General features: G+C 36.0%; 1 protein-coding gene and 1 non-coding gene across 9 annotated transcripts in view; both read left to right on the top strand.

Moving 5' to 3' along the window:
* Rab27a (RAB27A, member RAS oncogene family) overlaps window positions 1–27408 on the top strand; it is a 78233-nt gene that overhangs the window by 33661 nt on the left and 17164 nt on the right. For all 8 annotated transcript variants that reach the window (XM_048793732.1, XM_015480642.2, XM_048793727.1 and 5 more), the window contains 3 exons: window positions 13088–13262; window positions 21367–21452; window positions 22802–22905. In XM_048793732.1, the coding sequence (XP_048649689.1) occupies window positions 13110–13262; window positions 21367–21452; window positions 22802–22905 (343 nt within the window). In that variant the 5' untranslated portion in view covers window positions 13088–13109. The remainder of the gene's footprint in view (window positions 1–13087; window positions 13263–21366; window positions 21453–22801; window positions 22906–27408) is intronic.
* LOC125613456 lies at window positions 4160–4265 on the top strand. The gene has a single exon (XR_007344023.1). It is a non-coding gene; the product is annotated as a U6 spliceosomal RNA (small nuclear RNA).

The raw sequence follows: 27408 nt of genomic DNA on the forward strand, positions 1-27408 counted from the left end.
ACTTTTTTTTTTTTTTTTTTTTGTACTGGTGATTGAACCTAGGGGCACTTAACCACTGAGCCACATCTCCAGCCCCTACCCCACCTTTTAAAATTTATTTCGAGACAGAGTCCTTTTTAGTTGCTTAGGGTCTCATTAAGTTCCTGAGGCTAGCTTTGAACTAGTGATCAACCTCTCGAGCCATGCACCATAGAGCCTGGCTATATTCATCCTCTTTAATATGTTACCTTGGGTTTATTTTCTGAAAATAAGTATGATCCAGTTTTTAAACATACCTTTCTTAGAAACTTGCAGAAGAGGTAGCAAAGATGTAAAGATATAACAAATTAAAGCCAGCTGCGGTGGTGCATACCTGTAATCTCAGTGGCTCGGAAGGCTGAGCAGGCAGATTATGAGTTCAAAGCCAGCCTCAGCAAGGGTGAGGCACAAGCAGCTCAGTGAGACCCTGTCTCTAAATAAAATACAAAAAAGGGCTGGGGATGTGACTCAGTGGTCGAGTGTCCTTGAGTTCGATCCTTGGCATCCCCCTCCCCCCCAAAAGATATAACAAATTAGAAATCACAACTAAGTAGCTTCAATATGCACACAAATATACACACACACACAATATTATATATATTGCATCTAACACATAGGGCACACAAATTACTTTCATGCAACCACTGAAAACATTTATAAAATAAATCATTTTAAATTCCCCCAATTTGATATTATGCAGACCATATTTACTAATTATAATGTAATAATTAGAAATCAACAACAACAATAATAATTTAAAAAAGCCAACTGTGATCTGCCGGGTTGGTTTGAAAATTGGATGGCTTCAGGTCCATTGTTGTTCCTCAGTGCCCTTGCATAACTCAAGGCACACCTCATTCTATACACAGCTGTGACAGAAATGCAAACAGTCAATTCTAAGACCCTGCGTATGGAATAGGTGGAGCAAAGAAAGACTTCTTGAGAAGCAATAAGAAGTATATCTCATTAGACCTTATCCTTAGGTAAATTTTTGCCCTTTCATTTTGATTCATCTATTAAGGAATATAATATCTGGGAGCAGTTAAACACATATTTTAAATGTATCAGTGGAGAGAGGCCCACAAAAGCATTTAGCTGGCTGTCTACAGCTTATTGATAGCTAATGGCAGAGGCTAAGAATCCTAGCATCTTTATTTCAGTTGTTTTAAAACATCAGGAAATGGCTTAATTTAAAAAGAAAAACTGAGTTAGTGTATAGTGAAAATATTCACAGGTAGTAATGTCTTAAACTCATGATAAATTTATATCAGTATGCTGCTCTTCCATTTACATTATGGTGAAACCAAACTGGAAGAGGTTTGAAAAGCACTTGGGTTTCTGAAATGGCACCATTCCCACATGTGACTGGGGAGAACTCTTTTTCTTTTTGGAAAAGTAGAATTTCCAGAAGACACAGTAGCATAAGAGTTTACTGAGGAGGGCTGAACATCTCGAGGTTAGCACAGCAGCTCACTGTGTTACAAGGAAAGCGTGTATGTATTCACCGACTGGCATTGTTAAAACAAGGTCAGTTTTTGCACACTCAAACTGGAGATTGAGAAAAGCAGCTGGTGATGAGGGACAAGAGAGCTGGAGAAGGAAAAAGGGAATAGATGGAGCTGTGGCATGGGAGTAAATGTTGGGAGTAGGGCTTTAGAATGCAGCATGAGGGTGTGGTAGGGCAGATGTTTGTCTGTAGGAATAAAAACCATCTGAAAGAGATGTAAGTCCTGTGTGCTTCAGTAAGCCACCATGTACTGAGGACAGAGAATAGACCTGCTCTGATGTGGTTGGTGAGGGTGTGGGGTAGGCAAGGGAGGTGTGAAGCGATACTTGGTGAATTTTGGATCCTTTGTAAGTATCTCTGTGTCAAACCAATATATCAACTTAATATTTGGAGTAGGGTATGTGGGACAGGAGCCCTTAGCATTTATGGTCCTATCCGTGAGCTTATAGCACATCTCATCACCGAAAAGTAAAGAATGGTTTGTTCCTTTTGTTTGATGATCATAGCCAACTGTAGAGATCATTCTTATAAGACAACAGTGAAGACATCACCCTGGTGTGTCAATGGTTGGGTCTGGAAAGGCAGGGTAGTATATATTCTAGACACAATTTCTGGATGGGGTGAATAAATATAGAACACTCATTCTCATTTTTTAAAAAAAATCAATAATAAATGAGCCTCCCTCCAGTTACTGCTAACTCAGGCCTATTTGACTAATTATTTTATTGTTTGGGTAATCATCCCAGCAGCTCTTGCATCTTCTAATTCATAAGTTTTTCTTGGAATGAATGAAAGAAGTGTCATTGCTTCTTCACAAAATGAAGGGCTGCTTGTTGAGTTGGTATATTTCCCTAACAGATCAAGGTCTGTCCTGTGTTGCGGCATATGAAAAACCTGAGGCAGGTGGGTTGCAAGAGGAGAGCCAGGTGGGTGTGTACAAGGCTTTCATAACACATTTCCTGTTGTCAGAGGATTAGTCTTGTTGGAAGCCCCAACTGCATTTTTTTAGGTCAAAAATAGAAAGGTGTTGTGTGTTTTAGAATCTTGGAAATCCTCTTTCCGACTTTAAGTCCTTTGAGTGTTTCCTGGGTAGAAAGCCTCTCTGACCTGGCCACAGTGGCAGTGCTGCCATTTCTGATCCTTCTGCCTTTCAGTTGGGCCCAGAGATTTGCTGGCACCGCAACTTAATGGGCACACATTGTACCTCTTCAGAGCCTGTTAATAGCTGAATTCCCTCTATTAACTTAAAGATATTCCACCTTCTGGGTAGTTTGAGTTACTCCTCCTTTTCCATTTTTTTTTTTTTAGAAAATATTTTTTCTCCTTTCTTTGAGAGCTTTATAATATTTCAATGTCATTCTTAAGGTATAGCAGGAAAGATATCAGGCTTAGGGCCTGAACACTGATCTTCCAGCCTTATCTATTATACTCATATGAATAGCCATGATTTATTCATCCCCAACCTGGCATTTTGCTGCTCCCTTTATACCATTAGTTAGTGGGGTCCTGCTTTTTGAATTTAGAAAACCCTGACTCTAAAGTCTACGTTTCACTGTCCTCTGAGTGCCCACAAAAAGCAACCACTGAATGGGAGAGCTCCTTACACCTTTTGTATTTTTTAATCAAATTCTTGGAGACCACCCAGCTTCATGGTGTCCTTCAAGGTACACTGTGGGTTGCTCATTCCATTGCAGTGATGTATGTTTGTGTCCATGATGGAGTTGCTTTCACATTATTTGAGATATTACTCAGCAAATCAAATAACCCCTCCCATTCCCACTGTATTGTCTATATTTTTAAATGACACACTGAGAGCTTTTTTCCTGTTTCTCTATAAAGCAAGAGGTACTTGTCACAAGTTAAAGTGCTACAGTACCCAGTGTTTTGGTAAATTTACTTTTCCTAAATCCCCATAAGCATTCATCTTCTGATCCTAAAAGAAGCATGGGCCACAAGTTATGATTTCTCAGTAAATGAGTCAATGGTTTCCATAAATTAAAAGGAAAGCTATTATTTTCCTGGAGCCATTGGCAGTGGTCTTCCAGAACATCTCCAACTTTCAGGAATTGTTCTGGTGTCCTGTCCTTTCCTGACATAGTGCAGCTCATATTACTTTCTTACTGGGTTTCATTGGTCACCCATTGAAGGGAGGGACATTTTAGAAATAGTAGGCTGACTCCTAGATTGGGACTGCTTGCTTTTTCTTTATCTTGGTCTTTCTCTTTAATACTTGTACAGAATTTATGAATGCCTGGAGGAAACTTTTACACATGAGGATATGTTTGAAGGTCCTCACAGCATGTGGAAATTTCTATTTCATTCACTACTGTTTGCAGAGTATTTTTTCTCTGAAAAGAATTGTGATGTTGGAATATCAACATCTGCCAAATTTAGTCTTTTTACCTCATTTACATGGAGAAAACTGAGTATTTTTATGGAGCAGGTACCTTGATTTAATAAATATTTAATCAAGTGATTTGCGAATTTAGATCCTGTCCGTTTTCAGCCATGAATAGCTCTTTTCAATGTCAAAGATGGATCTCTGATATTACTATAAAATACTGCATTTATGAGAATATGTTTATAAATCACAAGTTATTGGTGAATACATAATGCAGTTAAAATCTAGTTGCAGTGCCTGCTTTGCAGCACATATACTAAAAAGGGAACAATACAGAGCGTATTAGCATGGCCCCTGCACAAGGATGACACTCAAATTCATGAAGTGTTCTATATTTTTGAGTAACATTCTGGAAACTATCAGGACACTATTTTCAATATGGGCCTGAATTATTTTGAATTTGTATTTCAGATGCTTCCTTGGCATGATTGAATAAAATGGTTCACATGAAAAAAAAAATCTAGTTGTATTCTCATATTATCAATTTGGATAAGATCAAACTCATCTTTCAATCAGGAGACCAGAAAAGAGCCAGATTCCAATTTCTTTCTAATTTTCAAAGCTGTTGTATTTCCACTTACTTCTCTCTGCCTGAGATTTTTGCACCAACAGGATGTCAATCTTTGTCTGTCTTCTCTCATGTTTTATTCTGGACCTATCCAGGAGGTTAGAAGCATATCTACTCATATCTAGAACCGAATTGTGCACAGAGGATACAGCTGTCTCCTCTTGTGGAAGTGGGGGTTCTTTGCTGTAGGGTAGTGTGTGTATTGCTTTTGTAGTGAAAGTGGCTCTGTTTCACCTCAGGGTGTAGGATTTGTGTGGTCTTAAGAGAGTTGTAGACAGGGCTCATTTGGTAAACAAGTTGTCCCAGCTCATCTCTTCATACATTATAAAATGATTCTTATCCTGCCTTACTCCATGTGACTTTTCTTGCCTTGTCTGCTGTGTTTATTTTATGTATCCCCTCAGAACACCAAGATGGGTCAATAGTGACATCATAAAATAAACAAAAAAGAAAAGTCAATGCTTTTTTAACATTAAACATAAAAACACTGATAAAACTTATATTCCTATGACAGTCATTGGTAGGTGAACATTTTTTTCCCTAAATGAATCCCTAGATAAGGAACATTAATTGTATAAAAGAACATGTGGCAATATAGTTCTCAAACATGCTAATGTTTTGTTACCTGAGTAATACTTATATTTACACATTCCTATATCTTCATAAAAATCATTTTGGGACTGGTCACAGTGGCACATGAGTTAGTGACACATGCCTGCAATCCCAGTGACTCTGGAAGCTGAGGCAGGAGGAATACAGACAAGTTCAAGGCCAGTCTCAGCAACTTAGCAAGGCCCTAAAGTGCAAAAGGAAAAAAAAAAAAAAGAAAAAAAAATAGGACTAAGGACTAGCTCGGTGGTAAAGTGCCCTTAATTTCAGTATCCTCAGTCAAAAAAAAAAAAAAAAAAAACCAAAACCAAAAACAAACAGACAATTAAAAAAAAAAAAAAGCATTTTGGGATTTTGGGCTGGGGAAAGTGAAGTCCCTAAATTACAGAGGAACACTGTGGTATTTGATTAACCATCTTAAAATATTCAAAACATTTCAGGTACCAAAATTCTTTACAATATATCCCATGTTTCTTTTTCTCTCCCTCCCTCTTCACCCCCACTCTGTGGTACTGAGTTATGTCCCCAGCACTTGTTATTTTTTGAGACTCCCTAAATTGCTAAGGGATTCACAATTCCGCTGCCTCAGCCTTTCAAGTTGCTGGGATTAGGTGTGCACCACTTCGCCTGGCTTTGTGCTTCTCTTTCTAAAAATTTCTTTTTGTTCTCTGTTGAGCTTTGTGTATTTATTCCTTTCATATCTTCACATTTGTGCCAAACATGTGATGTGTGCATGTGTCTCCAGGGAAAAAGCCATGTGGGGGTATGAACATGGCTGTTGTGTTGCACTGTTTGTGAGAGAAGTTCAACACATTCATAAGGATTGGCTTCTTTGAAAACTGAAAGGCAGGTATAGTCACTGAGAGAATTAAAATTGGGATGCTGCTAAAGTGAAAGGTCTGAGGTAGAAAAGATGCTTTTTCATGTTGAGGGTAACTGCCTTGACTCCCCACTGTACCCTGGCACCAAGTGCATAATAGATATTCAATAAATATTTGTTGAATGAACACTTGAGTGAGAGGACCAGAGGATATATCTTTATAGAGAAGTTGAGGCAGTACCAGGGAAAATAATCTTGCTTTAAGAGGAGAATGCTAAAGGGCTGAGCAAATCTACATGGAAGTGAAAGCTTTTATGATTTTTCTGCTTTCTTTCCATTTTGGAACCATAGGAAAGAATGCACAAACAAGGACTTATGGAAAATTGTGCTCTATATGTGTAATATGAATTGTAATGCATTCTGCTGTCATATATAACAAATTAGAATAAAAAATAAAGAAAGAATTAGGAGACTTGATTTCTTTCTTTTTTTTTAAATTTTTTATTGTTNATTTGATATCAAGCTCCTTGATCCATTTTGAATTCACTTTTGTGCATGGCGAGAGAAAGGGATTCAGTTTCGAGACTTGATTTCTTAATAAAATCTTTTGAAGATATAATGAAAAACTAAAAAAAAAAAGATTATGGGAGATGATTCTGAATAGTCACTTTAAAAAATATTGCTATTTTTTTAAAAATAGCAAGTCTCCTATTTATAATTTTTCTCTTTGGGGGAACCTGGCAGAAGGAGGGCATTTTGATAGAAGGCCTACAAGAGCGGATGTGCAGATCCCTCATGCCAACATCTCTGAGTCCAAACTTCAGTCATAAAGCTGTTTGTCATTATAGCTGCTGGCACTCCTGATAGCTTTTTTAAAAAAATTATTTTATTTTATTATTTCTTACATAGATCACAATAGAGGAGTACATTACATTCATACTGATAGCTTTTAATTCCTGATTCAAAGCAACTAAAACGAAGTTTTCTAGCCCTGAAGGAAAGAATACAGACAAAGCAAAATATATTAGAAAATGATTGGACACTTTAAAAAAAAAATAAGGATTGGGAATTTTTGGAGACTTGGAACCTAGCCCAGCACCTTTGCTAACTTAGCTGGTTTGTTTCAGACCATTCATTTTCCTTCTCTGGGCCTGTTTCCTCCTCTGTGAGGACATAGAGCATTCAACTGGAGAAAATGCCCAGCTCTTGGGTTCAGTCCTCAGCACCACATAAAAATAAATAAATAAAATAAAGGTTAAACAACCACCACCACAACAAAAAACTCAGATATTAGAATACCAAAGTAACTTTTTTGATGGATAGAGACCCCAAAAGTGATGGCACCTAAATTTAATTTCTTTCTATGATTTTTTCTGAAGTTGTTAACAGTTAGCTAATACTAAGTTTCAATGACTGAAAGCACAGGGTAAGCAACGTGCTTAAATTTTTTTGGTGGATTATCTCACTTAGTCTTTAAAACAATCTAGCAAGGTTATTAATGTTGTCAACTCCATTTTACAGCTGAAAGAATGGAGCTTAATTTAAAGAACTTGGACCAGATTATACAGAATAGAGGAGTTAGAATTTGAACCCAAACCTACATGTCATCACACTGAGAACACATCATCATTAGGTGGTGTAAATCTTGTACAAACATTAAATTATCTTTAAGGATGATGATCAGATAAAATAAAATTCTGTATGTCTAGAGTACTATTTGTCTAGAGTATCATTTATGACAAATGGTAGCGTTTCAGTTAATATTATCTCTTCCCCTTCTTTTATTCTCTCTACTAACATAGGCAAGTGAGGGAAAATTTATCTTTCAAAAAGTAGCTGGTCTGGGGGCTGGGGATGTGGCTCAAGCGGTAGCGAGCTCGCCTGGCATGCGTGTGGCCCGGGTTCGATCCTCAGCACCACGTACAAACAAAGATGTTGTGTCTGCCGAAAACTAAATAAATAAATAAATAAATATTAAAAAAAAAAAAGTAGCTGGTCTACCTAGAGTAGTTTAGAATGATTCTGCCTAATGATAGGAGAACTTAAGGTTGGATTCTGTGATTGACTTTAACATGAAGCCTCATGGAGAATTTGAGTGTGTGTGTGTGTGTGTGTGTGTGTGTGAGAGAGAGAGAGAGAGAGAGAGAGAGAGAAGATATTTCTCCTTTCCTCTTAATTGAAGTCATTTTCTTCTTATTCCCTGAAAAACTATTAAGATGTATTTTATTTTTTAAATAAGGAAGAAGATCCCTGACTTTCTCTCACCAGGCAACTATCACCACACAGAACATGTTGAGGAAGTGGGTGTTCCTTGCTTTCTATTGTTAGTTTGATGAGAATGAGGGTGGAGAGCACTTTGGAAAAATATTTGTGTAAGGAGGAGAGACAGAAGTGAGCTGAAGGAGAAAGTCTTTCGTGTGTCCCAAACTGGGGTCCCTCGAAGAAATTTCCTTAAGGTATTTAGACATTATTTCCTCAAGGTAACCAATGTGTTACCTCAGGTTCAAATGCTTTTAACAGGTCATTATTTTCTATTTTTTCACTTTTTAGTTTAGGAACTCAGTGTACTATCTTATGGTTCTAGGAAAGGAAGGAATATTGCCTGCATGTTGACCCATGGAAGCTAGAGTGCTAGATGCTGCTGTTGATAGAGCTAATATTTACACAGACTCACTGTGTGCCAGGCACTGTTCTAAACCTTAATGCTAGCCCAATCCTTACAATAGTTCTCTGAGATAGCTTAACTATTGTGCTTCATCAAAATGTGTTGGTGGAACTTTCTTGATCTTGCTAGAAGATGCTAATGGAAGGTTTTCCACATAACTGTATTTCCAGGGACACCTGATTTAAAAGAGCAGTTGCAAACTGTCTTGCATTGTAAGACTGTGAAGTATAAAATGCACCCCAGTTTTAAAGATGTTAAAATAAGAATCCATATGTATGTTCGAATTAAGAGAATAAAGAAAATGTGGCATATACCTACAATGGATTACTATTCAGCCATAAAAAAAGAGTGAAATCCTGTCATTTGTAACAACATGGATGGAACTGGAGGAGTTATGTTAAGCCAGGCACCTGATGACAAGTACCAATGATCTTACTCATGTGGAATGTAAGGTGGTCGGTCTCCTACAAGCTGGGAGCAGAATGGCAGTTACCAAAGGCTGGGGAGAGGTTGATCAATGAGTATCAAGTTGCAGTTAGATAGGAATAGGAAGTTCTGGTGAGCTATTGCATAGTAGAGTGAACATAGATAACAACAATGTGCTATATATTTCAAAAAGCCAGATGAGAGGATTTTTAAAAATGTTTTCACTAGAAAGAAATGATAAATATTTGAGGAGATAGATATATTTACCTTGGTTTAAACATTATGCAGTGTATATACATGTATCAAAACAACACAGGTTACCCCATAAATTTGTGTACTTTTATGTAAAAAATGAATTTAATAAGGAATAATTAGTAAATAGGATATCACTCCCATTTGCAGATGAGAAATCTGAGGCAAAAGAGGTTAAATAAGTTTTCCAAAGTTATACGATGGCATTTGAACCTAGGGAGTTTGGTCCTAGAATCCTTGCTTTTAGCTATAAGTATTTCCCCTCTCTGCTGTGCCTTGGCTTTGAGCCCGTGCCAAGACGTGCACAGGCAAACTAAGAATTGTGCCAAATTGCAAGGCACAGTGGCCTACACCTGTAATTCCAGTGACCTTGGAAGCTGAAGCAGGAGGATCTAAGTTCAAACCCAGCCTCAGCAACTTGGCAAGACACTAAGCAACTTAGCAAAACCCTGTCTCAAAATAAAAAGGGTATGGATGTAGTTTAGTGGTTAAGTACACCTGGGTTCAATCCCTGGTACCTCCTGCTCCTCCCCACCAAAAGTTTTTAGAACTACTTTAATTTGGTCCTTTAAATTAATCTAAATTAATATAAACCCATCAAATTCTTTTGAACAAATATAAGCTTACTAAAATGGTTGAGAGTATTTTATATGAATTTGAATTTGTTTTTAAGTTGATCAAACTCTTCTGAAATAGAGGTATCTATTTAAAATAAATTGTAAATGGTTATCAGCAGCCACAAAAAGATCAGAATTCATTTGAAAATGATCCTTGTTGGCTCAGCAAACTACCCTGAACAAATCAACTAATCTTTTGTGCTAGAAAAGTATGTTTTGAGGTGACCAGATACAATTTTAGAAATTGTTCTGGGTCTTCAGAGCCAGTCTGATGTCCAGAATAGGAAGGGAGTGAGCCAACACTTACTGAGAACTAGTATATACTAAGTGTTGTTCTGAGCATACCACAAACAGTATCTTCTTCAGCCTTCAGGTAGTCAGTGTTAGCTTCCTTTTTGTAGAATGGAAACCTAGATATCTTCGGTTCAGAGACATCCAAGTAGTTGGTAGATGGAAGGTTTGGGATTCAGACTCAGTTTTGCTTGACTCCATGTGTTTCTTACTTATAAGATATCATACCACTGCCCACTTTTAAGCCCAGTATGCCTTAAGAAGAAAAGAGCAACCGACATGAAGCTTTGGGTAGGATAGACATTGCACTGTCAATCAGAAGAGCAAAGTTCTAGGCTGTGCACACCAGTCAACCTTTCTGGGTTCTGTGTTATCTTTAGAGAACCAAACTCAGATCACATTATTTTGGTTTTCTTTTTCCTGCATTCTTCCTTGGCCCTGGTCTTTACATACTCATCAAACACCTATTTTCTTTCTTTAGGATTAGAAAGCCAAACCCAGAGAGTCAAAGGTCTGAGTATTTATTTTCAAATTGAAAAAAACAGGCATTTGCAGTCTGAAAAGTGCAAACTATGATTAATGTTGATGGTATCTAAATCTTTGATTTGTGGAACTTTGTTAGTTTTTCCTGAATGATGCCTTGGTTAGTATTTTATCATGAGTAGAAAACAAAACTCAAAGATCATTAGCAGACTTACCTATATGATTTTTCACCTATGGAAACTAAACACATTTAATTATTGGTAGAGCAGAAATAGTTTCATCCAAGTCTTTAAATTCCACTCAAATGGGTTTAGAAAGTTCTAGAGTATTGATTCTATTGGTAGCAACCTTTTCTCCCGTCTTAATTGATATAAAAACATAGAAATGACCAATTTTTCCAAGTTAAAAGAGGAAATAAGGTAGCCACAGTGTGTCTTCTTTTACATTCTTATTGTAAGATTGGAGCTGCTTTCTGCTTCAATTTGAGGGGAACTCCAACTTTGCCCCTGTTCTCAAATGCCCAAGTGTTATCTGGACCTGCTTTTAATTCTTAGCTCTTATTTCTGAATAACTTGGAACCAAGTGAGGTGCTATGATAGGCCTTGTGGAGATGTTTATACTCAAGTAGTCATCTTTTAGAGAGGACTTCTGTTGCATGTCATTAATACTGGTCACCCACACCTGCATACAGAAGCTATTAACATGGGAAGCTCTCCTTGGTAAAGTGCCACCCTGTATAGTGTGCAAACAGTACTATGAATGTTTGTAGAGGCTCTGCCCTTATCCACTGGTCAGTCATGTCTAAGATGTGAGGTCCCAGATCTGCACTAAGGCTCTCTGAGGAAGTACCTTGCAGTGAATCTTAAGTATCAACATTAGGATTTTTGAGCATAAGGTAAGTTATTAAGTTGAGGATGGGTTGGGGGAGGCAATCTTGAAAATCAGAAAATGTCCTTGCCTGAGATTTTACTAATATTATATATCTATAGAAACAAACCTCTAGAAAGCATTGAGTATTAGAGCAAAGTTTCAGAATATGGGCCTTTGTGGAAAGGACAATGAGAGAAAAATCAGCAGCATCTAATAGAGGGTGTCTGGCATGTGTGTGGATGGGTAAATATGTGCATTTAAATGGGCAGGTAGAGTTGTCAGTGGTAATGGGATAGCTGGTTATTTTTCTGATTTTTCAGGAGAGTTTATTGGCATTAGAAATAGAGGGATAAAAATAAATAGACCTTTCCCAGGGAAACACTTCATTTCTAGTTGGACTAATATTTTGGATTGACATATATTTAGAAGATAAAAAACAAATAATGCAAAACGATGATGGTAAAGGACCCAAAATAACCATGGTTAGGTATTGCTGGTGCAAACAAAATTTTCTTCTTTAAGGTGGACTTTTATTTTAGTCAGTACTGAGAAACTGAATTTTCAGCAGTTTTTGTTAGAATATCAGGTGTAGGTGTAGGTAAATAAGCCCTTAGCTACAGACCTGTGGTATCTGAGTACTAATAGCCACAATATGAAACTCAGTAAGCAGTAATATTCCAAGAATTCTGATTTAGTAAATAGTATATGTTAATAAGGCATAAAGGAGCCACAAGTCAAATTTTACTTATGAATTAGCAATGTCTTTGAAGGAACTTTAATAACATGTAAAAATGAATAGGATAAATGAAATTGCTTAGTTGTCAAAATAAAAAGAAAAGCTAGTGATCTAGCACTAGAAAACTGAAAAAGAGGGAGAATTGAAACCACTTGCACTCTAAGTATTTCTATGATACCTTAAAACATTGTCCTTCCTCCTTTCTCTTATCAGTTTTTGTTATATTTTCTTATTACTGATTATCATTCTCATTGGTAGTATAATATGTATGTTAAATGAAAACTAAACTGTTATTTACTATTTCAGTAGCATCTCATTTAGTGAACTATTAGGTCCTCAGGGAAAGTGAACACTGTGTAACCCTCTCTTCACTGAATGACTAGATACATAGGTTTTATATAGAAGCACTTGTTGAACTGAATATTTTTTAAAAAATATTTTTTAGTTGCTAATTGAGTTTTTACTTTATTTTTTTATTTATATGTGGTGCTGAGGATCGAACCCAGGACCTCACACATGCCAGGCTCACACATGCCAGGCAAGCGCTCTACCACTGAGCCACAACCCCAGTCCCTGTTGAACTGAATATTAAGTGGCCACTTTGTTAATGGATAACTTAATGTTTTCTTTTTCCTTTTTTTTTATTGGTTGTTTAAAACATTACAAAGCTCTTGACATATCATATTTCATGCATTAGATTCAAGTTGGTTATGAACTCCCAATTTTACCCCAAATACAGATTGCAGAATCACATCGGTTACACATCCACAACTTAATGTTTTCTAATAGACTTTAATAAATATTCATTTGTTTATATTTTTCAGGTGAATCACTGAGTGCTTCATTATGTCTGATGGAGATTATGATTACCTCATCAAGTTTTTAGCTTTGGGAGACTCTGGAGTAGGGAAGACCAGTGTACTTTACCAGTACACAGATGGTAAATTTAATTCCAAATTTATCACGACAGTGGGCATCGATTTTAGGGAAAAGAGAGTGGTAAGTCCTATATTCTTCTTTATAAAAATATAATCTCTGAGTAAACATTTGCCTGTTTAGTTTCCTTCATAGGAATTAGGAGGACAAAGGTCAGGATCTAAAATTAAAGGGTGCCTATGAAAGTGTGTTACACTTAATCCAGGCAACAGGATTGAAAAGGCTTTGCTGAAGGATGCATAGAAAACAAGCAAAGTAAAAATGAGCAGTTTTTTTTTTTTTTTTTTCAAATTCTCCCTTGGTTCTCTTTTGGCCTGTACCTTACCTGGAAAACTCCACAAAGTTTTTTGTCTACCTTTGGAAACCCTGCCAACCGCTCTGCCCACATACCCCTGTTTTGTAGGTGTATCTTACACCTTTGGTAACTTATCATTTTAAATGGCATTTATCTTAATTAAAGATTCAGCAATTCCATGTGGCACATTAAGGGGTGGAACACATCTCTGTGACCAGGAGGGTGAGATTAGAGAAGGAGTGGGAAATGCTAGTGGTGAACAGGATGTTCTGCCCAATATATATATATATATATATATATATATGGGATCATAGGACTGAAAGTTATTTTAAGGGTGGAAGGGAAAGTAGTAGGTCACTGTGTCATAGTTGCAGAATAGGGAAGATGGCCATGGACTACATTTCTTGCTGAAAAAAATCCAGTTTCCATGAATCAGATCAAGTTGTCAGGAGATTAATGACAAGAGCCCTTCCATGGAACATGTTCTGTCCGAGGAGCTACAGGGTCCCTGGCTTCCAGGACAGAAGCATTCATTTCCTTTTACCCACTGTAGGTCGTTTTCTTTATAACCAGAAAGACTTAAAGAACCACTGGGTAAGAATAGGATCCTAATTTGATTTTTAGTGTTGATGTATAATTAATTTCATAGTTACAGGTTCTGCATCTGCAGATTCAGCCAAGCCCAGCTTGGTACTGTGTAGTTCAGCCTGCAGTGATCATGTCTCTGCTACACATGAACAGAGTTTTTTCTTGTCATTATTGTCTCAATAATACAGTATAGCAATTGTATTTCATAGCATTAATGTTGTATTGGGCATTATAAATAATGTAGAGATGATTTATGTATTTGGGACAATATGTGTGGGTTCTGTGTAGATACTACACCATTTTATATGATAGACTGAGCATTTGTGGCTTTTGGTATTTTTGAGGGTCCTGGAAACCAATGCCTGCAGATACCGAGGCACGACTGTATATGTATGTGAAAAGTTTTGGTAATTAATTATCATAACTTTGTTTAAAAAACAGATTTGTTGATATGTAAAGCATAGTAAGCAAAATTCATGAATTTGAAGTGTAGATGTCAATATTTTTAAGCATATTCAGAGTTGTATAACCATCATAACTATTTAAATTTAGAAATCCCATACCTGTGAGTACTCTTTCCGCATTCCTTCTGCCTACTGGCCACTATGTATCTCTTTGGATTTGCATATTCTGGATGTATTAAATAACAGAGTCATGTAATATGTGGGCCTTTATATCTGGATTTCTACACTTAGCACAATGTTTTCAAGGTTTGTTCTTGTGTGTGTCAGGACCTCATTCCATTTTATGTCCTCATAGTATTCCATTGACCTATTGATGGACATTTTAGTTGTATCTCTTTAGCTGTTATGTATAATGCTTCTATTAACATTAATATTCAATGTTTTTCAGGTGGGTATATGTTTTAAATTCTCTTGGAAATATGCCTACAAGTAGAATTTTTGGCGATATGATAACTCTGTGTTTAATATTTATTTTTTAGTTTTCGGCAGACACAACATCTTTGTTTGTATGTGGTGCTGAGGATCGAACCCGGGCCGCACACATGCCAGGCGAGCGCACTACTGCTTGAGCCACATCCCCAGCCCCCCATTTTGTATTCTTAACAGCCAATATATGAGGGTTCCAGTTCCACCACATTCTCACCAGCACTGGTTATATTTCTATTTGGTTCTAACCATTCTTATCTGCATTATACGAATACATAACATATATGATTATTTCTATGTTGTGCATTATAAATATGTTTATAAATATCAATTATAAGTAGAAAAAGACTAAAAGCTAAAACATTTCTAAGGAGGAAATTTATAGCTTAAAATACATATATTGATAAAAAAAATCTCATCAGTAATTTAACCTTCTACCTTAAGAAACCAGAGACAAAGGAGTAAGCTAAGTCAAAAGCAAGCAGGGTGGAATAAATAATAAAGATTAGCGTGGAGCTGGATGAAGCAATGGAGCAGTCCTATAATCACAGCAACTAGGGAGGCTGAGTCAGGAGGGTCACTGGATCAAAGCTGACCTCAGCAACTTAGTGAGGCCCTAGGTAACTTTGTGAGATCTGTCTCAAAATAAAAAGGGCTGGGGATGTGGCTCTGTGGTTAAGCAGTTAAGCACCCATGGGTTCAGTCCCTGGTACCGAAAAAGAAACAAAAGAAAAAGATTACAGTGGAAATAAATAAATGATCTTTTTCTTGAAAAGATCAGCTAAATTCCTAAAATAAGAAATGAAAGGACAACTCTACCAATCTTATATAAATAAAAAGTTTGTGAAGAAATATTATAAACAACAGTATGCCAACAAATTAGATAATATAGAAGAAATGGAGAAATTTCTACACACAAATAACTGAAACCAACTTAAGTATCTTAAGTAGACTTGTAACCAATAATGTGATTGAATCACAGTTTTCCACAAAGAAATTGTCCAGGCTCAAACATGTTCACTGATGAATTTTATCAAATGCTGAAAGAGGAACCAGTCCTTCCCAAACTCTTCTAAAATATAAAAAAGGTGGAAACCTTCCCAACTCATTTCATGTGGCCAATATTGCCCTGATTCCAAAATCAAAAAGACATTCTGAGGGAGGGGAAAAAACTACAGAATGAAGTCCCTTCTGAATATACACAGCAAAATACTAACAAACACAGTCCAGCAACATTTAAAAAGGATTAAATATCATGGCTAAGTGGAATTTATCACAAGAACGGTAAGGTTGGTTTGCCACATAAAAATCAATTAATATAATACACTATATTAAGAGAATAAATACATAAAACCACATGGTCATTTCAGCAGACATAGGATAAATATACAATACCATTTCATGATAAAAGTATGCATCAAATTAGGAATTAAAGGAAATGTTTTCAACCTGATAAAGGCCTCCCATGGCTTTTAGTATATACTTGGTGAATATCTGAATGCAAGGATGTCCTTTCTCATCACTTCTATTCAACATTTATTGGAGGTTCTTGCTCAGGCAGTTAGTCAAGAAAAAGAAAACATATCCAATTGGAAAGGAAGAAATAAAATAGCAAATAACACGATATTGTATATAGAAATCCTGAGGAACACATATATACAAACACACACAAAAAGACTATTAGAACTACTAAACAAGTTCTCATGCAGTATTAAAGATTAGTTGACATAAATTATATTTCTATGTATTTCACATGAACAATTTGAAAATGAAATTTAAAAAACAATTTACAATAACATCTAAAAATTCAAATATTTAAGAATAAATTTAAAACGAAAGTGCAAAATGAATACTATAAAAGCTTTAAAATATTGTTGAAAGACATTTTAAAAGATCAAAATGAATGGGAAAAAATTCCATGTTCATGGATCAGAAGACTTTATATTGTGCAGATGGCAATATTCTTCAAACTGATCCATAAATTTAGTTCAATCCCTATCAGAATCCCAGCTGGCTTCTTTATAGAAATTGCAAAGCTAATTCTAAAATTTGAATGGAATTGCCAGATATCCAAAACAATCTTGAAAAAGAATTGAATTGAAGGACTCATCCTCCCCAATTTCAAGACTTCCTATAGAGCTACAGTAATTAAAATAGTATGGTATTAACAGCAGGTTAGAGATATAGATGAATACAGAAGAATTAAGAGTATAGAAATAAACTTTTATATTTACAACCAATTAGTTTTTACCTAGGCTATCAAGACTGTTCAAGTGGGAAGAGAATAATCTTTTAAACAAATGATGTTGCTATAACTGACTAGTCACATGCAAAACAGTGACTGTGAACCCTTGCTTTCACCATATACACAGTTAACTCAGAGTGGATTAGGGATCTAAATGTAAGAGCTAAATCCATTTTACTTATAAATTTCTTATAACACACACACACACACACACACACACACACAGCGTTAAGCCCCAGTCGACTCCTTCACTGACCTTTATTTTTTATTCAATAAGTTTTTGATGCTGTGTTTTTATTTTCATTCATCTCAAAGTATTTTATAACATCTCTCATAGTTCTTCTTTGATTCCTTGGTTATTTAAGAGAGGGCAGTTTAATTTTTACATATTTGCAAAATTTGCTATATTATTGATATCTAATTCTATTCCATTGTGGTTGGAGAATACTTGGTATAATTTCAGTCGTTTTGAGTTTATTGAGACTTGTTTTATGGCCTAACATATGGTCCGTCTGTCCTTGAGAATGTTCCATGTGTATCTGAAAAGAAAGTTTATTTTTCTGTTGTTGGGTGGGTCAAATGGTTTATAGCTGTCTGTTATATCTAGTTGATTTACAGTGTTATTCAAGTATTCTATTTCCTCATTGACTTTCCTAATTATTCTAGAATTAAAAATGCAGTACTGAAGTATTTAAGTATTATTGTTCAGTTGCCTGTTTTTCTCATTCCTTTATCTTCTTGATGGGTTAAGCCTTATATCATTATTAAATATCCTTCTGTATCTCTAATAACAATTTTGGTTCTAACATCTCTTCTGTCTGAAATTATTATTGTCACTCCAGCTCTCTTTTGCTTACTGTTTGCATGCCATATTTTTTACCCAGCCTTTTACTTATAACCACGTTGTGTTATGGAATGCAAAGTGTGTTTCTTGTAGTAATATATAACTGGATATTTTAAAAATCTGTTCTGTCAATCTCTGCCACTTATTTTGAGCTTTTAATCCATTTGCACTGAATGTAATTACTGATAAAATAGAATTTATGTTTGCCATTTTGCTGCTTGTTTTCTATGTTTTAAGTCTTCTTCTTTTTTTTTTTTTAAAGAGAGAGAGAGAAGAGAGTTTTTTTTTTTTCAGTTTTTGGTGGACACAACATCTTTATTTTATTTTTATGTGGTGCTGAGGATCGAACCCAGCGCCCCACACATGCCAGGCGAGCGGCTTACCACTTGAGCCACATCCCCAGCCCAAGTCTTCTTTTTGCCTCTCTATTTCTCTATGACTCCTTATTTTGTGTTCAGTAGATATTGACTAGTGTACCATTTTAATTTCCTTTTCATATTTTTACTCTATATTGTTATTTTCTCTTTAATTCCTCTGGGTATTAGAGTTGTCATTATAATTTTTATGACTATTAAGGTATCTTCAATACTATACAGATCTTTGATCTTATTTAGTTTCACTTTCTCTCCTGCTTTCTGCTGTTGTCATGCAAATTACCTTTATACACTGCATGCCCATCAACACAGATTCAGAATTAATGTCAAATACAGTTGTATTTTAATCAGATGGAAGAAAAGAGTTACAAACAAAAATGTATTTGCAGTTTCTTTCATATTAACTTATGTAATTACCTTTACTGGTATTCTTTATTTCTTTTTATGGATTTGAATTATTATCTACTGTCTTCCTAGTTCAGTCTCAAGAACTGTCTTTAGTATTTTTCTTGTAGGGCATTTTCTATTTTGTTTGAAAAGTCTTAATTTCCCCTTTAGTTTTAGAGGATTAGCTGTGCAGGATATAGAATTCTTGGTTGGATAGGGTTTTTTTTTTTTTTTTTTTTGCACTTTAAAAGCCACAGTTTTCTGAGATGCTTTTTATTTTTCTTCATTCTGTTTTTCTGTTCTTAGACTGGATAATCTTAATCGACTTATATTTAAATTTATTGATTATTTTTTTGTTAGTTCACATCTGCTGTTGAGCCCTTCTCATGAACTTCCTTCCTTCCTTCATTCTCCCTCCCTCTCTTTCCGTTTCTTCCCATTCATCTTTCCTTCCTCCTTCCTCGTTTTTTCCTCTTTGTTTCTTTCTCCCCTACCTCTTTTTTCAGTGCTAGGGAACAAACCTAGGGCTTTGTGCATGCTAGGCAGGTGCACTACCAATGAGCTACATCCCAGCCCCGTAATTACATTTTCAACTCCAGAATTTCTATTTACTTCTGTTTTTATATCTTTCTCTTTATTGCTATTTTCTTAAAAGTCATTGTTCTAATACTCTTTTTTTTTCATTCTTTAGGCATGGTTTCCTTTAGTTCTTTGAACTTATTTCAAATGGCTGATTTAAAGTCTTTGTCTTTGACAACTGAGCTTCCTGAGGAACAGTTTTGACTGGCTATTTTTCCCCTGTGTATGAGTTATACTTTCCTGTTTCTGTGTTTGTCTTATAATTTTGTCAAAAACTGGACATTTAAAATTGTATGATGTGGCAATTCTAGAAATCAGCCTCCCAGTCCCTCTTGGATTTCTTGTTTTTTCTGTTCATGTATTCTCTGACTTATGCTTTACTTCTTCCTTGAGAAGAACCTCAAGGTCAGTCAGAGGTGAGAGATTAGGACCTTTTTAGGTCTTTCCTGGGCATCTGTTCAGTCTTGCACACAATTGGCCTTGCAAGTTCCAAGCAATATTTGGGAGATTTTAAAAAAAATCTCTCTGTGGAAATCTCTTTTTCTTTTTTAAAAATTTTTTCTTTTTATTTTTTTTTAGTTTTTGGCAGACACAACATCTTTGTTTGTATGTGGTGCTGAGGATCAAACCCGGGCCGCACACATGCCTTGAGCCACATCTCCAGCCCTCTTTTTTCTTTTTAACATGTTTTTGATTAGACTTTTGTTTGCCTCAACTGATAATGCTACCCCTAGTAGCTGTGTGTTATAATTACTGCCGATTATTTTTAAGAACGACTATAGAGATATACCTGTAATTATTGAGTAATTTTCTGAGTGTGGTCTGATGGAGACAAGACTTAGGGATGGAGCTTTTTGGGAAGCTTCCAGAAGATTATCTGAAGATGGGGCTTGTAGGGAGCTCCAAACCTGTTCCACCTCCCTTATCTATGGGCTCACTGTTGGGCTAAGGGTTTCCACAGCTACTGTAATTGTGCCTTTGTTGGTGTTTTTTTTTTTTTAAATTTTTTTCTTTTTTTTAAGTTGTAGATGGACACAATACCTTTATTTATCTTTATGTGGTGCTGAGGATCGAACCCAGGGCCTTACACGTGCAAGACGAGCACTCTACCATTAAGCCACAACCCTAGCCTGCATTTGTTGGTTTTTAATGCAACTACAGAACTCAGATGAGTGGGATAGGAATAGGGCAAGTTAGAGCTCACTGTTTTTACCCACATTTGGCTATTTTTCATGAATAAAGGATTCTCCTAATGTTGTAAGCTATTGTTACTTTCCAGATTTTGTAAAAGTTGATTTTGACAATTTTTGCTACAATTTTTACCACTTTTATGGTGGAGCTTTGTGGAGGTCCTTTCCTTGATGTTCCAAAATGCTTCCTATAAAATTGTTTTAAGAACATTTTTAAAAGATGGGACAGTGGGGGCCCGGGGGCTGGGGTGGTAGCTCACAGGTAGAACGCTTGCTTAGCATGTGTGAGGCACTGGGTTCAATTCTCAGTACCCCATATAAATAAATAAAATAAAGGTCCATTGACAACTAAAAAAAAAAAAAATATATATATATATATAAAAACCTGGGACAGAGAAAAGCCATAGAAAGGCAATATTTCTTGAAACTAGTGATCTGAAGGAAATTTGGGGAAAGGTAAGTTGATTATTGCTTTATATAAATTTTTATATTATTTGCACATTTTATAACATATACATGTATTTTTTAATCTGGTAATTGGAGCTCTTTCTATTTGTATAATATACTTCTAAAGTTTGTAATGCATATATTTTAATATAAATTATTGTGTTATCCAAATGCAATTATTTGATATAAAATGCCATCATGCTTATATTCTAGATGGGATTCTCTTGAGAAGTTTAGATGCTTTGGGGATTTGTACTGAATAGAAAGGCAAGACAAGAAGAGTTCACTTATCTCAGAAGTTCTTTTCTCTTTTACTTTGCTGTTTTAGGTGTACAGAGCCAATGGGCCAGATGGAGCCATTGGCAGAGGCCAGAGAATTCACCTGCAGTTATGGGACACAGCTGGGCAGGAGAGGTATGCAGTCTTCAGTTATGTGCTCCTGACTGGAAGGAGACAGCTACACTCTTGACACAGTGACCTGAGCAGGGAAAGCTAGCCAATTAGCTGATTTGCACCTGGATAAGATATGCTACCAAATTAGCTGTAAATTTATTAGTCTGAGATGATAATGGTGGCATTATTTTATACAAGTACAAAGGAAAAATGAATCCTTTTCAAATTGGACCTTCTTACTTGAGGACTTTTTCTTTCAAATTTTTTTTTTTTTTTTTTAGACTTGTACACTTTTCTTCATGTACTGTTGCTGTTACTCAACTATAAGAAAGTTACAGAGTTACATGCATTATTACCTAATGGTGGAAATCTAGTGGAAAATCTGGTTGGAATTAATATGTATGGTCAGAGGTTACTTGACTAAAATAAACCACATGACATCTTGATCTAAGGTTGTTTTAGTTAGGTACAGCCTGTTTTATCTCACAGCCTCCTTGAATGATTTTATTTATTTTTTTTTAACATTTTATCATGAAAAACTTCAAGCATGTACAAAAAGTAGAGAGGCTAGTACAGTGAACCCTGGTACCTGTTATTCAGTTTAAGCAGTTATCAAGTTGTGGACAGTCTTATTTCATGTACGCCCATGAGCACTTCTCACTCTTTCCTCCCACATTATTGGGAATCAAAGTCGAGTAATTGTATTATTTCATTTGCAGCTCTTTTGGTATGTATCTCTAAATAATGAATTCTTGTAAGCAATGGGTTAAAATGTTTGAGAAAAACCTAACATTGCTGATTAGATGATGAATTTATACCAATGTTTCCTTCCCTGGAGCCTGCCAGTTACAGGCTTGTCGTGTGTATAATCAAAGTGAGAAGAAACTGTTAGAAGGAGAGAGAATAGACAGTGGGATAAAGCCTTGGAACAAGGCAGAGTACCAAGAAAGAGTAGGGAATATCATTCCCACCTTAAAGCAAAGAAATGATTATCAGAGATAAGGGAATTAAAAGATCACGGAACACTTTGTAATGTCAAGTCAAGCTTTCACAGAAGGAAAACTTACACAGCAAGCATTTTTGCTTTTGGCTTAATTAGCTAGTAATTATACAATAAATTCTTGGCTGAGATTGAGAGATCATGAGCTAGTTTTCCTTTACTCCGTCCTGCAGGCTAGTTTTCAAATCACATGGACTGCTAACACATGAACTTATATAAGTGGTAAATGCTGGTCCTATGCACTTTTGGAATGGCATCATGAGATTTGTTATTGAGGAGCTTTTGTAAAGAGGCTGAGGGCATTGCTAGCAGCTTATATTTCAGGAGTGGGGCTGTGGTTTAGGTGACCAATCTGTTTTTATGATCCTAGGTTTCGTAGTTTGACAACAGCATTCTTCAGAGATGCTATGGGTTTTCTTCTACTTTTTGATCTGACGAATGAGCAAAGTTTCCTCAATGTCCGAAACTGGATAAGTAAGTGTTATTGTTTTCCTGCCTCTGCTGCCTTCACCAGGGAGTAGAATACCCGCTTATATCTACTTATGTTGCAAATTCTTTTGGAGGAGCTTTTAGTGTAAATGCTGTTTAAAAGAACACGGTGTTTAGCTTAGGACCAAAAATGACTAAAATACTCTGCTTTTACTAAATCTGATTTGTCAGATACTTCTGTGCTCCAGGTACAAAAAAGCATTTTAAATGTCATCATTTAATAAGTCTGTTGCACAGAGGAAATTCTTATCCCCATTTTACATATGGGGAAGTAGTTAAATCTCTAAGCATCGCTTGTCTCTTGTCTGCTATCAATTCTTGTATTATCCCTGCATGTTAAGGATACATTACATAGATTTAGTTATCTGTTGAAGGCTTACTGGACCCTATCTCTATATCCTTTCTCTTTTTGGAACCCCCTTCTCTGCTTTTGGGCTTAGAGCTTCTGCTAAGAGAACCTGACATGGAAAATTCTAGAACTGCATTGGCAAAAGTCATCCCTTCATTTTGGGCTTTCATTTTGGATTTTTAAACAGATTTGAACCTCTGAAATGATTGGTTTATAGCAAAGGCAAATCTCACTGTATGACCAAATAACAGCTTTCAAATGTACATTTTCTTTGATTATTTTAATATAACCCTAGTGAATCTGTTAGAGAAGCCTGTGATGTTACATTCTGAACATCCAAATCTTTAAAACACTTACTTAAAAGTAATACTTAGGGCAGGGTTATAGCTCAGTGGTAGAGCGCTTGCCTAGCATGTGTGAGGCACTGGGTTCAGTCCTCAGCACCACATAAAAATAAATAAATAAAATAAAAGTGTTGTGTCCATCTACAACTAAAAATTATTTTTTAAAAAGTACTACTTAAGGGCCGGGGTTGTGGCTCAGTGGTATGGCACTTGCCTAGCATGTGTGAGGCACTGGGTTTGTTCCCCAGAACCACGTTAAAAAAAATAAATAAATAAAGGTATTATGTCCATCTACAACTAAAAAATAAAAAAAATTTTTTTTTAAAAGTACTTCTTAAAAATTACTTTGCTTTCTTGGGTTATGAAAGGACAATTGGTTATTTTTTGATAGTAAAAAATCTTATTTTAAAAATTAATCTTTAACTTAATTTACTTAGCATGCTGTGCCCTTCAGAGCATTTTCACATATTTTGTATCTGATCTTCATCATCACCCAGCAAGGAAATTCTGGTAGGTGTGTCCTTATCCCAGGGTGAGGACCCTGAGTCTGAGACAGTAATACACTTATCCAAGGACAGGGAGCCTTTGGCTTTCTGTTTAATGGTCTTTTATGCCCTTTCTCAAGTTAGTTGATCACTAAGAATTTAATACTTTATAAATATGGATTTCCCAAATGTTGTTAGGCTTACTGGGCTTTGTTTTGCTAGATGCCTGGTTGATTCGCACACTTTGCTATTTCTCTCGGAGCTGAATGATGATGGCAGTTCCTAATCTCTCAGTCCTTATTTGTTATCCTCTCCTTCACATCATCAGAACAAGTTCTGGAGTTTTCTTTTTTTAAATTTTTTTTAGTTGTTGATAGACCTTTATTTACTTATACGTGGTGCTGAGAACTGAATCCAGTGCCTCACACATGCCAGGCAAGTGCTCTACCGCTGAGCCCCAGCCCCAGCCCTGGGGTTTTCTAAAACGTTTAGTAAGGGCGACTAGAGATTGCTCATAGAATCTTAGCATTGAAAGATAATGAACCCACCTGTTTTTCACAGGTAGAAACTGAAATTGAGACATTAGACAAATCTTGCCCATCTTTTTAAAAATTATTTATTTATTCTGAATTGTTATATATGACAGCAGAATTCAATTAATTTCATATTACATATATAGAGCACAGTTTTTCAAGTCACTGGTTGTTCATAAAGTATTTTCACACCATTTGTGTCTTCATACATGTATTTAGGGTAATGATGTCTAACTCATTCCACTGTCTTTCCTACCCATGTCCCCTCCCTTCCCCTCCCTCCCCTTTGTCCTATGTAAAGTTCCTCCATTCCTCCCATGCACCCCCTCACATAGCCATTATGAGTCAGCATCCTCATATCAAAGAAAACATTCCGATTTTGGGTTTTTTGGGATTGGCTTACTTCACTTGGCATTGTGTTCTTTAACTCCATCCATTTACCTGCAAATGCCATGATTTTATTCTCTTTTAATGCTGACTAATATTCTATTATGTATATATGCCAAAGAAATCTTGCCCATCTATTAGCTAGTTAGATAAAGAACAATTATGCAAAAGTATGAGTATGTGTGTTTGTATTTTGTTTTATTTTCTTTGGAAAGTAAAAAAAAAAAAAATTCTTATTGTCCAGTTAGGTAAACTTAAACATATTAAAGATTTCCTATCTTTTCAATGGGAAGCATTCTCCTGCTTCACCCCCATATAAACAAAAAAGAATAATGTTGAATGTCAGAGGTGGTAATATAAAATCTTAATTAGAAATGAAAATTTGTTAGTTATATGTATATGTTATTTTTCCTCTATTAGCAATTTGAATATTATAGAGATCATCCATTTCTTCTGCTTTTAAAAAAATTTTGGTCAAAATAATAGCTTAAAATGTATGTATGCATATAGGTAGGTAGGTAGATAGCTTGTCAGCACAAAGGTAGAGAAGTAGCTATCCTGGGCCCTGGTTGGCCAGGGAGAGAAGTATGGCTCTGTACTCTCCCTTTGTTCCCCCAGAGCTGTCCCTTAGGTCTTTCTTCATCTGGTGAGAATCTCTCCATGCCCTTTTGGCGAGGGAGATGAGTCTAAGGGTGAGCTTGGATCAGTTTAGGAGACTGAACAATGAGCCAAGTCCTACCCAGATTGAAATCTGAACGGAATCAGATAGTGTACTCACTCCCCTGCTTTCCTGGAGTTCAGAGGTGTGAGCAGCATGACCAGATTTGTTCCTTACCCAGGGCCAGCTACTTTTGTAATGAGACTTTAAAAGAGCCTAAATTTCTGTAGCCTCACACAAAATGCTGTAAGAGCCCAACAACATATATTTTTCATATTTTGCCCTCTATTTTTATTTTGATTATCCCTTCTGACTGGAAAGGCCTCTCTACAACCACACCATTTAAAAAACCAATTAGAGTTATGCCTGTTCTTTAAAATCTGGCAAAAATTAGCCTCTGTGAAATTCTCTGTGATCAATTTTATCAGAATAAATTTTACCCTTCCTCTTAATCCTTGTTCAAATCTTCACTGTTTGTAGGGTCCTTATCACATACCATCGCAGGTTGTAGCTATTTAGGTATATGCCTTTGTCTTTAGCGAGATTTTCTAAATAAGTTATTAATTTACTTTTTATTTAAGTAATTCACACGGTAGAAAAATAGTTAAAAAGAAAACATCACCTATAATTATACCTCCTAACATTTCTAAAATAAAGACTATTAACTATTGTTTTTAGTAATATTTACATAGCTGTTGTAAATGCTTTAATTTATTAATTTTGGGGTTCTCAAATGTGAGTGTGTGTTGGAATCACGTGGAGGGTTTGTTAAAAATCAGATTCCCTTCATCTTTACCCACTGTTCCTGACTCCATAGATCAGGGGTAGGACCTGATAATTTGCATTCTAACAAGTTCTCAGATGATGCTAAGGCTGCTGATCCACAGACCTTACTTGGAGAATCACTGAATTAACTCATTTAATCCTTACCTTATGAAATAAGTATTGTCGTTATCACCTTTTCTAGATAGGGAACTAAGGCAATCAAATAGCTTCCGCAGGGTCACATGGCTAGTAAAAGGAAGAGCCATTATTCAAGCCAAGGCAAATTAGTCCATTTGCATAGCTGTTTGAGGTGTTAACAGAGCACAGAGACTCTGGAGATCATAGAGGCTCCATGGTGGACATGACCATAGAGCAAGTCTTGAAGGAGAGTTGTGACTAGATATTCCCGTGTGGGACAGTATGTGCAGCAGTCTGGAGGGAGGAAAAGATGCCACTTTCCTGGAGACAGGCAAAACACAGTTTAGTTTTGCCTATGTAGGTTTTGTTGCCTCTGCTGTCCCTCGAGGGCAAAGGGCAGTATCTTGAAATTCCATGCAAAGTATCAGGCCTGTGTTCATTCTTAGGAAATACCTGCTGACTGTCTCTTGGTTATATCTATAATGGACACGACTTCATAAAGAGGAACTAAACTATCAACCTTTTGGTTAATGGTGACAAAAAGTAAATTAGGCCATGAACTTTGAGATAGGCCTCATTGTGAAAGTCAGGGCTACTTTAATTCCTTTCTGTGATGTAAGAAGTAAGACTTTATCTTCCTTCTTTGGGAGATTAGACTATTTAATATAGTGAAGATCTTTTTTTTGATTCATTGCTTTTTAATAATTATGCCTCCTTACACGTTTTCAGGTGAAAAGAGAAAAAGTCTTGGGATAAGAATTGCAATCCCTTGGTTCTGGTGACAGAATCATTTACTGTTTATTCTGTGGCTTCTGTCTTTACTGAATCC

The sequence above is a fragment of the Marmota marmota genome, unplaced genomic scaffold (genome assembly GCF_001458135.2).
Source record: "Marmota marmota marmota unplaced genomic scaffold, marMar, whole genome shotgun sequence".
Taxonomy (NCBI): Eukaryota; Metazoa; Chordata; class Mammalia; order Rodentia; family Sciuridae; genus Marmota; species Marmota marmota.